Source organism: Capricornis sumatraensis, chromosome 17 (assembly GCF_032405125.1).
Source record: "Capricornis sumatraensis isolate serow.1 chromosome 17, serow.2, whole genome shotgun sequence".
In the NCBI taxonomy this organism is placed as follows: Eukaryota; Metazoa; Chordata; class Mammalia; order Artiodactyla; family Bovidae; genus Capricornis; species Capricornis sumatraensis.
In genome coordinates, this window is record NC_091085.1 from 63885392 (window position 1) to 63898084 (window position 12693).

General features: G+C 42.1%; 1 protein-coding gene across 1 annotated transcript; it reads right to left on the reverse strand.

The window, feature by feature from the left end:
- Positions 1–7755: 7755 nt before the first annotated feature.
- PEBP1 (phosphatidylethanolamine binding protein 1) lies at positions 7756–12220 on the reverse strand. Its single transcript, XM_068989834.1, has 4 exons — positions 12005–12220; positions 10760–10869; positions 10267–10367; positions 7756–8648 (listed from the first exon to the last, which is right to left on the reverse strand). The coding sequence occupies exons 1-4, from the start codon at positions 12137–12139 to the stop codon at positions 8431–8433; spliced, it is 564 nt and encodes a 187-aa protein (XP_068845935.1). The 5' UTR covers positions 12140–12220; the 3' UTR covers positions 7756–8430.
- Positions 12221–12693: the final 473 nt, after the last annotated feature.

A 12693-nucleotide genomic window follows, 5' to 3' on the forward strand; every position in this document is an offset into this window, starting at 1 on the left:
ATCAGGATTTGAAATAGCTCAGCTGGAATTGCATCACCTCCACTAGTTTTGTTCGTAGTGATGCTTCCTAAGGCCTACTTGACTTCACATTCCAGGATATCTGGCTCTAGGCGAGTGATCACACCATCGTGATTATCTGGGTTGTGAAGATATTTTTGTACAGTTCTGTGTATTCTTGCCACCTCTTCTTAATATCTTCTGCTTCTGTTAGGTCCATACCATTTTGTCCTTTATCAAGCCCATCTTTGCATGAAATGTTCCCTTGATATCTCTGATTTTCTTGAAGAGATCTCTAGTCTTTCCCATTCTATTGTTTTTCTCTATTTCTTTGCACTGATCACTGAGGAAGGTTTTCTTATCTCTCCTTGCTATTCTTTGGAACTCTGCATTCAAATGGGTATATCTTTCCTTTTCTCCTTTGCTTTTCACTTCTTTTCACAGCTATTTGTAAGGCCTCCTCAGACAGCCATTTTGCTTTTTGCATTTCTTTTTCTTGGGGATGGTCTTGATCCCCGTCTCTCAGAGAAGTGAAGCACCTTAAAAGCAGGCTATGAAGAAGACGTTATAAGCAAATTTTGAAATGATCCCACTGTAATAGTAGATACCTCCTCCCCTCATAGTCAGCTTTTATTAGAATAATTTTATGCAGATGACAATGAGGGAGTAAAATATTAATATATAACTTCTAGGGTATGGTTTTTTGGGGTCAAGACAGTCTCAGTAAGATTTCATATTCTTAGGGTTCTGAGCCCTGGTCATTGAGAAGTGATCTCTAGCATGAAGACTTAATCAATTTATTTATTTTTGGCTGTGCTGGGTCTTTGTTGCTGCACGTGAGCTTTCTCTAGTTTCAGCAAGCAAGGGCTACTCTTGATTGCAGTATGTGGGCTTCTTGCTGGGGTGGCTTTTGTTGTGGAACATGGGCTCTAAGGTGCGTGGACTCAGTAGTTGTGACTCAGGGGCTTAGTTGCTCACCTGGAATTGAACCCATATCCGTTGCATTGTCAGGCAGATTCTTAACCAGTGGGCCACCAGGGAAGTCCATCCTTTAATAATTAACATCCAGTGTCCTAAGCAGCTTAGTTCTTTAAAATTCCTATATTAGGTACATCAGAAAGTAATATTGGAAAAGGCTGTACTGCATTATGCCTACCATGTGATAGAACTCTATAAACATTTTGTAGATGAGAAAGTAAGCTCAGACCAGGGTAAATGGAGGCAATAGAGTCTGAATTGAGACCTATCTGATTTCTGAACCCATACTCCTAAGTATAGTCACACTGCCATGCAAAGGGACATTAAACTTCCTGTAGTTTATTTCATCCATTTCTGTCTGTAGTGAAAACCAGCTAGCTAGCTTATGTAAAGGCGTTATGTCTGTGAGATTATAGGTGCTGAGCTTTATAAAAATTCCCTCCCCAGTTTTATCAATGATATGTCCCAAGGTAGAGTTATCAGAAGGAGTGTGGGTTTGTGATCCTAACACCTGGTACAGACTGTCTTCCAACTCCTTCTAGTGCCTTCAGTTCAGTTCAGTCGCTCAGTCGTGTCCAACTCTTTGCGACCCCATGAATCACAGCACGCCAGGCCTCCCTGTCCATCACCAACTCCCGGAGTTCACTCAGATTCACGTCCGTCGAGTCAGTGATGCCATCCAGCCATCTCATCCTCTGTCATCCCCTTCTCCTCCTGCCCCCAATCCACCCCAGCATCAAAGTCTTTTCCAATGAGTCAACTCTTCGCATGAGGTGGCCAAAGTACTGGAGTTTCAGCTTTAGCATCATTCCTTCCAAAGAAATCCCAGGGCTGATCTTTAGAATGGACTGGTTGGATCTCCTTGCAGTCCAAGGGACTCTGAAGAGTCTTCTCCAACACCACAGTTCAAAAGCATCAATTCTAGTACCTTAAGCAGTAAGAATAGACAGGGACCAGAATAGTAGCTAGAAAAGGTGTAAAAGTACTGGAGACGGGAGCAGAGAGCCAGTGTCTGGTGTTATTCCAGCATATACTAAACTCCCCTGAGTTAATTATTATAGGTTTGTCATAAATATTATAAGGGCTGCTTCCCTTTGGTTTGAAACTATTCACTGAATACTTACTGAGTACCTTGTATGTCAGGTAAAATGCCAGATGCTTATGCTCTGTCAATGTATCTTAACCTTAAAGATCCTCACCCAAATGGAGCTTACATTAGAGGTAGGAGGAAAATGTTGACACATAAGAACTACAATTTTAAATGATCTTAAATAGAAATAAGTGCTATAGATAAAGGAAAAACTAAGGGGGAGGTCAGAAGTGCCAGGATCAGCATACATTCAGCTCATGCATTCAATAAATATTTACTGAGCATCTACTGTGTGCCTGGGGATGTAGCAATAAGTAAGATGGATGGGGTCTGCTCATGGTTTAAATCTCCACTGAAAAGTAAATAAGCATGGAGTAATTTAAATCAATAGTGGACAAGGACAGGTGCAGCCAGGAGTTTAAAGGAAAAATTACAGTCATAGGGAATATCAGAGAATACTTACCATTGATGTGTAATTAACTGAGTAAAAATTTATTTATTGAACTTACCACCAACTATAATTAGTTGATTAAAAAAAAGTATTCCTGGGTAGCTGAAAACATGCACATGTAAGAATTACATATACCTCTGATTTTAATTTAGTAATATATTTGCCATAGAAATGATGAAACAAAACATTTTTCTGTTCTAGTTTGGCATAGCTGTGTGCTTTTCCTACAGCTAAAAAACAGACAAAAATGCAAAAACAACTATCTGAGGATACAGAGGAATAAAAGCAGGTGGATTGTGGAGAAGCAACCTAGACAGAGGAAAGAAAGCAAACTAAAACCAATACCAGACTCACTCTACAATAAACACTAAAGGAAGTTCCTCATACTGAAGGGAAATGATAACATGAAGGAAAATTGGATCTCTAGGAAGAAAGGAAGAGCAAGAAATGGTAAATATCTAGATAAATATAGAAAAGGTTTTTTTCCCTGTAAGTCTTTAAAATACACAGATATATACATATAAACAATAAATATAACATTGTCTGAGGAGGGTTTCACTGTATATAAATGCAATCCATATGAGAACCATAAATTAAAGGTTGGGGTTATTTGACCCATATGGTTGCCATGCTTCTAGATTTTACATGAAGTGGTACAATTCTTATTTTAAGCAGACTATGAAAAATTAGTTATGTATAAGACTTCTTGGCAGTCCAATGAATGTTTAAGACTCTGAGCTTCCACTGCAGGGGACATGGGTTTGATCCTTGGTTGGGGAACTAAGATCCCACATGCTGAATGGCACGACCAAAAAGTTTAAAAAAAGAAAAGTATATTTTAACTCCTGGAGTAACTTAACCAAAAACAAACCCAAAAAAGTATTAGCCAAAAATCCAAGGGATGAATTAAGATATTCACATAATATTAAAAATTTAAAAATTCAAATAATCCAAAAGAAGGCAGTAAGGGGAGAACAGAGATATAAAGAAAAAGAAGGACAAACAGAAAACGTAAAATGGAAGACCTAAATCCCACCATATCAATAATTGTTGTTCTTCAGTCGCTAATTCATGTCTGACTCTGCAACCCCCTGGACTGCAGCATGCCAGGCTTACCTATCCTTCACAATCTCATAGAGTTTGCTCAAACTCAAGTGCATTGAGTCAGTGGTGCTATCCAACCATCTCATCCTCTGCACATGGATAGGAAGACTCAATAGTATTAAGATATATATTCTCCCTAAATCCATCTGTAGTTTCAATGAAATCCCAATAAAAATTCCAGCAAAGTTTCTTATAGGTATTCACAAACAGATCCTAAAATGTATGTGTATAACCAGAGCAAATTTTTAAAAGAGGAAAATTGGATGACTTACTCTACTGATTTCAAGAATTGCTATAAAGCTACAGTACTCAAGACACTTTATTTTTTTAATTTAAATTTATTTATTTTAATTGGAGGGTGATTACAATATTGTATTGGTTTTGCCATACATCAACATGAATCCGCCACGGGTGTACACGTGTTCCCCATCCTGAACCACCCTCCCACCTCCCTCCCCGTACCATCCCTCTGGGTCATCCCAGTGCACCAGCCCCAAGCATCCTGTATCCTGCATCTAACCTGGACTGGCGATTTGTTTCTTACATGATATTATACATGTTTCAATGCCATTCTCCCAAATCATCCCACCCTCTCCCTCTGCCACAGAGTCCAAAAGACTGTTCTATACATCTGTGTCTCTTTTGCTGTCTTGCATACAGGGTTATTATTACCATCTTTCTAAATTCCATATATATGTGTTAGTATACTGTATTGGTGTTTTTCTTTCTGGCTTACTTCACTCTGTATAATAGGCTCCAGTTTCATCCACCTCATTAGAACTGATTCAAATGTATTCTTTTTAATGGCTGAGTAATACTCCATTGTGTATATGTACCACAGCTTTCTTATCTATTCGTCTGTTGATGGACACCTAGGTGGCTTCCATGTCCTGGCTATTATAAACAGTGCTGCGATGAACATTGGGGTACATGTGTCTCTTTCAGTTCTGGTTTCCTCGGTGTGTATGCCCAGCAGTGGGATTGCTGGGTCATAAGGCAGTTCTATTTCCAGGTTTTTAAGGAATCTCCACACTGTTCTCCATAGTGGCTGTACTAGTTTGCATTCCCACCAACAGTGTAAGAGGGTTCCCTTTTCTCCACACCCTCTCCAGCATTTATTGCTTGTAGACTTTTGGCTCACAGCCATTCTGACTGGTGTGAAATAGTACCTCATTGTGGTTTTGATTTGCATTTCTCTGATAATGAGTGATGTTGAGCATCTTTTCATGTGTTTGTTAGCCATCTGTATGTCTTCTTTGGAGAAATGTCTATTTAGTTCTTTGGCCCATTTTTTGATTGGGTCATTTATTTTTCTGGAATTGAGCTGCAGGAGTTGCTTGTATATTTTTGAGATTAGTTGTTTTCAAGACACTTTACTATGGGCAAAAAGATAGACACAGAACAATGGGACCATGCAGACAATTCAGAAATAGATTAATACATATGGTCAATTTATATATATTTGTATAAAGGTACAACTTAATGAAGAGAAGAAAATCTTTTCAGTAGATAGTATTGGATCAACTGGACATCCACATGGGAAACACTGAACACCAATCCTTATTTCACTATCCACAAAAATTAATTCAAAATGGATGATAGATTCAAGTAAAGAATCAAACTATAAAATTTCTAGAAGAAAACAAGAAAATTTTTGTGAGCTTGGACTAGATATGGTCTTAGAGTCTGTGTTCACCAGGGAATGAGGGCCTCCAGAGTAATTGCCATGTTTTCTATAATTAAGTCAGCATGATGAGCAGCTCCCAAGGGTTCAGATTTATTAGAAATATTGGGCTCTGCAGGGCTGCTAAAGCTGCACCATGTTACAGAACAGACTCCTGTGTCTTTCTGTTCTAAAACCTATAGACACACTTTTGTGTAGCCTTTAGGAAAGTGAGCCATTTGTAGACATGATCCCTGTATGTCAGTCAGGTCAAGTTTATTAATCTGTATTAATCCATTTAATCTCAACAGATCATTTTTTGGTTCTCCAAAACCCTTTGAGGTAAATAAGGCAGATTAATGATTCCCTCCCACCCATTTTTTCATGAGGATGCTAAACCTCAAAAGGAATTTGTGCGCAAGTGGGTGAAGTAGTGATGAGCTGGCTCTGAGGCCAGAGCTGCATTCAGAACCAGAATCCCCTACTTCCTAGCTGGGTGCCTGAGGGCAAATTCACTTCTTCCAATTTAACAGGTGAAACAGGGTATCCCCTTGCTTCTAAGGTTATTAATATATGCTTTCATATGTATTCTTTTTTGTGTGAACTTCTTGTGCATACACTTGATACTTTTGGTTGGGCTGCTTACCTTTTTCTGAATCATTTATGAGTCCATACCTGTTTTAACAAGGAAACTAATAGGTTACTATAATTCCTCATTACTCTTTAGATTCTGTATCTAGAATCAAAAAAATACTGTGAGTTAGCAGATTTTTAAAAACTTTCAAAGAAAACAGGAGTTTAGAGAAAAAGAATAAATGATTTAAAATATACATAAATATCAAACTGTTCAAACAGGTAAAGTTTGAGAAAATTGGTAAGCAGATGGAAAAACAGGTGCTTTCATGTACCACTGACATGAATATAATCAGAGTGATCTTTTTGGAGGATGGCTTATCAGTATCAGAACTGAAAATGCTAAGGATTTACCCCACTAAATTACTCACAAAAGCACTTTATACATATAGAAAAGTTTGCTGAAGCACTCTTTAAAACAGCAAATAACCAGAAATAATCTAACCACAGAAGGCACTAGACTGGTTAATTATGGAACATCTATAAAGTAGATAATTTATTCAAAATAATGATACGAATTGTAGTGACCTGTTACCTTAAGACATATGACATGAAGGTACATTAGCTAGGGGGAACAGTACAGAACAACGTATACCAGTGCATAGAAGACTAATCTTTAAACAATATATATGCAGATATATGCTGATATGAATATTTACATTTGCTTCTGAAAGAAAACAAGTAACTGCTAACTGCCATGGAGGAGGCTAGGCATTTTCTTTTCCATGTCTTAACAAGTGCATGTCTTGCTTCTTACATTAAAAAATATATATTTATGTATGTATGTATTTGGTCGGGTCTTAGTTGTAGCATATGGATCTTTCAGTTGTGGCGTGAGCGACCTAGTTTCTCGACTATGGATTGAACCTAGGCCCCCTGCATTGGAAGCCCAGTCTTGGCGACTGGACCACCAGGGAAGTCCCTTTCATTTATTTTTAAGGGCAATAGGGTAGCCATTCCCTTTATAGCTTTTGTTTTACAAAATATTGTTTAAAAATTGAATTTTAAAACCCTGACGTTAAAAAAAATTACTTTCTCCCTTACTCATCCCCAGAGATTACACGAGGCAACATTTCCCAACAGTTTTTTCAAAGGAGGAGGTACTGCAGCCAAAGGTGGGGAAAGGCCCAGCCCTGCTGACTGACACTGCCAGGTCTGGCCTGGATGCCTTTCCATTACAGACCGGGTCAGTGAAACAGACCTCCGCCTCCCCTTCCCCACCTTTTTTGGTACTGATCTATACGGATCACGGTCGGAACAATGAGAAGCGTGGACTAACTTCTTAGCATTGTGGTTTCTATACTGAACTACACCAAAAGGGAATGTTTTCAACCAGCTTCACACTCAGGTTGGAAAGGACCACTTAGAAAATACAAAGGTGCTTTACAGGCAAGATTTGGCCTAAAGTTTTGTGACTTTTTTTTAAGACCTCCAGTTTTAATAGTTGCTCTTGCTGTTGTGTAATGGCACGTATATAAGTATGAACCCCCTGTATAGTTCCTAAATCAAGTCCCAATCGTTACTGCTGATCAGGGAAAGGGGCTTCTCACTTAACAGATGGTCGGGGGGTTTTTTTCTTTTCGGTCTGCAGCACGTGACTTGCAGATCTTCCGCCTATCAGGGATCAAACCCAGGCTCCCTGCAGTGGAAGCATAGAATCTTAACCACTGGACTGCCAGGGAATTCCCTAGAGATTGTCTCTTGATGTCTCATTATTTATGAAACCCCACACCAAAAAAGGCAAAGTGTCTGAAGCCCGCATTCATCTACACAGTGTTTTTATTTTTATTCAACTATAAGCAAACAGCAAAATTAACACAACATTCACCAACTCCAGACCGGCTTTCTTTTTTAAACCAAGGAGTGATCAATTTAACAAGCACAGACTTTCAGATTCTGATAACCTCTTACTCAGCCGTGCTGCTCACCTAGATGGCCAGGCTTTAACAGCAAAGCAACTTCTTCTATGGAGCTTTTTCCAGTATTGCTCTTTAAAGAAGCCATAGCAGGACACTGACACGTTGTAACCAGCCTGAGATGTTGGGGGTTAGTGGACATGCAGGCCCCTGGTTGTCTTGGTGAGACAGAGCCGTGAAAATACATGCCAGTAGGTGCCTTCACACACAGTTCTGTGCTCAGGCTCACAAAGGCAGAGGCAATCAATCTCTTTTTTGTTTTCAACCTCCCTTAAAGATTCTTTGAAGTTCTGTTTTAATACTGCAGACCTGGTCCTTTACCAGAATTTTTTTTCTTCTTTAACGTCTGGGTTGTTGTTCTTGTATTAACATTTTGATAAACTGCATCATAGTACCAAAGAATCCCCCACCAAAACGGAGTTCAAATTTGATCAAAACATAACCCCCCTAAAATTATACAATACAGGCAGAAGGAAAGAAAAGTCACCCTAAATCTAAATCTGACCGCTCAGGGCTTAGGCAGAGAGATGGAGGAAAATCTACATGCATCACTAAACTGAAACACTGTTTGGGAACTCTGGGACAGTGTCCATCTCCTCTACTTCCCAGACAGCTGCTCGTAGAGCTTGGGCACGTAATCATCCCATTCGGCCTGGTAACACGTGCCGGCCACTGGGGACCCAAGCTCATACTTTTTGCGGAAAGAGGCCACCTTGAATTTGCCACGGTGGTCTCCAGATCGGTTGCTGAGAATGGGCTCGTCACACTTCAGTGGTCCTTCCTGCTCGTAAACCAGCCAGACGTAGCGGTGCAGGCCTGGAGGGAGAGGCAGGAGGGAAGACATACACAGAGCTAAGCATCTGAGAGGGAGATGTCACCCATTTTCTGAGAATGCACCAACTCGGAGGGACCCAGACCACTCCGTTTATGAGAGGGGGCTAAGTTCACTGCAACTTTATTCACAACAGCCTAGAGGTGAAAGCCCTCCAAATGTCCACTGACAAATGAAAAGATAAACAAAACATAGTATATATATACGGTGGAATATTATTCAGCCTTAAAAAAAAAAAAAGGGCAGGAAATCCTGTCCCATGCTACCACATGGATGAATCTTGGAATGGTTCTATCAATACATATGGCATGGATCTTATATGGAGCTACTGAAACTTTCTTTCAGTACACTGCTGAAATACTGCTGATTAGAGTATAGATGTTTTTCAACCATTTTGGACTTCTATGACTCAACAATTCTACTCCTAAGTATTTACCCAAGGAAAATGGAAACATGCCCATAAAAGGACAAGAATGGCAACAGCAAATTTATTCATAATATCCAAACACTAGAAATACAAGCCAAATGTCCAGGGAATGGCTACACAAACTGAGGTATATTTGTGGTATATCTGCACAAGGGAATACTACTTGGCAATGAAAAGGAAGGAGCTACTAATCTCATAATAACATGGATGAGTGTCACAGACACCACCTTAAGTCCAGAAGACCAGTCACAAATGCATACTGCATGACACCATTTATAAGAATACAAGAACAGCAAGAGTAATCCATAGAGAGAAGAGCCAGAAAATGATTAGCTCTGGGGAAATTTAACTTAAAAAGTCCCTTAAGAACCTTCTGGGGTGACAGAAACATCCTACATCTTACTTCCCATGGTGCTAACATGGATGTATGCAGTGGTCAATATTTATTGATTAAACCCTTCTGATCTGTGTGTTTTATTATATGTAAATTATAGCTTACTAAACAAATGTGAAAAGGAAAAAGAAGTGAGTCACTGAAGCTTTTTTTGTTAATGAGAACACAGCTGCTACTTGAGAGAACTGCTTTATTCTCATAGGTATACTTTCCATAATTAAACTGCCTGATTTTATAACTGGCTCTAGAGAACTTAAAGAGATGCTTGGGAGAGAGGTCCCTCTTACGAATGCATGAGAGGGCTTTGAGCTTCTGGGCCTACAGATAAACCAGGTCCCTTGTCAGGGACCTTCTTGTACCTCTTCAGAGTAACTAATGGCTGAACAGTGTGTACAAGATCAAGTGTTCTGCCTCATTCCAGTTCCTTGTTCCAGGAAATGGAAACACCTGTCAGGCACAACATGATAACAGCGCATCTCCCACCATTAGCCTAGGCAGCACCGATCCAACTTGGCAAGGTCCAATACACTATTCTCTAAAAAAACGTCCATCTAACCAAGTACCCAGGGCTCTGGCCACCTGACACTATAATGGGTCTGAATGTCCCCGTCAGGCAGCTGCTTTAGAAGGGAACTAAGTTGCCTAAAATCTTCACTAGGGTAAGGGCTCTCATAAATAAAAAACTCTAAAAGCTAAACTAAGAGTTTGTAGCACTTTATACCAATCCTAATATACACCCAGGCTCCCCTCCCATCTCCTTCCAAATGCAACCTTTACTGACCTGTGCCCTTGGGAGGCCCAGAGCCCACATAATCGGAGAGAACCGTGCCACTGCTGATGTTGTTGCCCTTCATGTTGACCACCAGGAAATGGTGCCATTCCCTACATGGAGGAAGAGAGGACCATCAGCATCACAGGAAGTCAGGACAAAATCACAGGCAAAGTCAGCCAACAGAACTTTAATTAGGGATACCAAAGTCTGAATTTCATGTAATGTCCACATGTCACAAAGTATTATTGCTCTTTTAAAAATGTTAAAGTCATTCTCAGCTCATGGAGCTGTACAAAAACAGGCCTGAGCAGATCCAGCTCTCGGCCATTCTAGAATCTTGCTCTAGGGAGCAAAAAGCACACTCGGGTTTAAGCATGGAAGTGAACACCCCAAATTGAGTCTATTTCTTCCCACACAGCATGTGCAGCAAGGGACTTACACAGTGCAAGAAGCACTGGGTCACACTGGATGACCCACTATTCCCCATCTTTCTCCAACTTGCCTGTATTTGGGGTCCTTCCTGCTGGGAGCATCCGGATCTGTCAAGACCAAGGTGTACAATTTACCTGGATCAAGGCCATCCCATGTAATGCTGGTGGGCCGGTTCTTAACCTGTAGAAAGGAACAGATTTGGAGCTTAAAAGTCAGAAATGCTGAAGAAACCAGCACTCTTTCTTTGACCTTGGATTCCTCAAAAGTCAAGCACAGAAATTATTAACAAAAGCTCAACTGTACTGACTCTACTAAGAACCCAGAACTGATGTTTAATATACGTTATTTATTTTAGTCCCAACAACACTATGGGGCTAGTATCCTAGCATGTTATTAACAGAAAGAGGTAGGTCAGGATTTCAAGGGTTGCTGACAACAACCTTACATTATTTGCAATGACACAATCTCTAGACTGGAGACCACATTATCTGGGGCCTGCTAAAGTGAAATCTGAATTAAGTGTACATTTAAAAGGGCAGAGAAAACCAAGATGGACAGACGTGGACAGTGAGTTTGGCAAAAAGAGGCTGCCAGACGGGCACTTTACACACCCAAAACAATAAACTCTGTAAACATCTAAATTAATAAACCATCTGAGCACTGTTTATTCGCACTGCTGCCCCGAAGCTTCAGGACCAACTACTGGCCACGGTGTCCGAGCACCTAGTTCCCCCACTTGCAGCAGCCAGAACCTGGTTAGGCCTTAGCCAAGTGGGGAGGGGGTCGGGGGTCAAAAGCCAAACGGTAAAACACGGCCGGCCGTTACCCTCGAGCCTTCCAGCTGCAGAACGCACCTACCTTTGTGTAGCTTCCAGCTCCAGACAGTTAAAAACAAAGGAGGAATCACAGGGCCCTGCTGCTCACTAGTTACGTAATGCGTCAAATGCCCTCGGGTGGAGCTTTTACTCCCCATACTGCGGCCTAATATTCCCGGCCGGGAGGGGACACTCTGGGGGGGGTGAATAGCCATTGCCCACTTCCTCCGGGGGAAGGCCTCCTCCCCTGCCTGCTCCTCGAAGTCCCAGGAGAGTGTATCAATTTCTTCCACAGGGCAAGCCCCGCCCGCCACGTGCCAGGTTCCGGGCGCTGGTTAGGGGGAGGGAGCGATCGGCAGGCCTGCGGCTTGGGCACCGCGACTGCCTTCCCTAGGTGGATCCGGCGCACTAGAGGCCGGAACGTCCTCCCCACTTCTACTGGGTCGCCGACCTGAGAGCCTCCGAGCCGCCAGCAGCTGCACCCCTTCCGCCCTCGGTACCTGGGTGGGTGTCAGCACTTTGCCCAGTTCGTCGACCTCCGCCCCGCCGTATTTGACCTGCAGCGGGTGCTGCGGCCGCTCATCCACTTCCTGCAGGCTCAGAGGCCCGGACCACTTGCTCAGGTCCACCGGCATCGCGGAGCCGAGCGGGTCAAGACAGCAGAGAAAGCGGCTTGCGGACTCACAGCAGTCTGCACACTGTACCGAGGTAGCTCAAGTCACACGGCCGAGGAGTGCATGCGCGTGAGCCACCGCCCCGCCTCATCCCCGCTCCTCCAGTCACCGGCGGGGAGGCCCACTCTGCTCTCTGATTGGCGGAGCTCTGTAGCGCGGGCCGTCCGGCGCTCCCGGGTCAATGCACCAGGCTTGGCCTTTCTTTTTGCAGAGGGAGATCTAGCTACTCGCTGCTGGAGGAGTTCCCAAGAGTTATGACTGAGCTTGCAAGACTGTTGTTTCAAGAATTGCAATTGAGCTGCTTTCGATTTTTTTTAAGCTTTTTGCCTTTTTCTTTGTTCAACCTTATAAATGCAGAAATGGTAAGGCCTTGCTTTTCTCTCACACTTGTTAAAGCAACCCACATTGCCCCGCCTCTTTGTACTTTTGCGCATGCTCACTGGCTTCCGTAACGGCCTGGAGAAGGTCTTGGGGGGAACTTGGCGCTGTTCTCAACCGGCATGAATATTTGCACA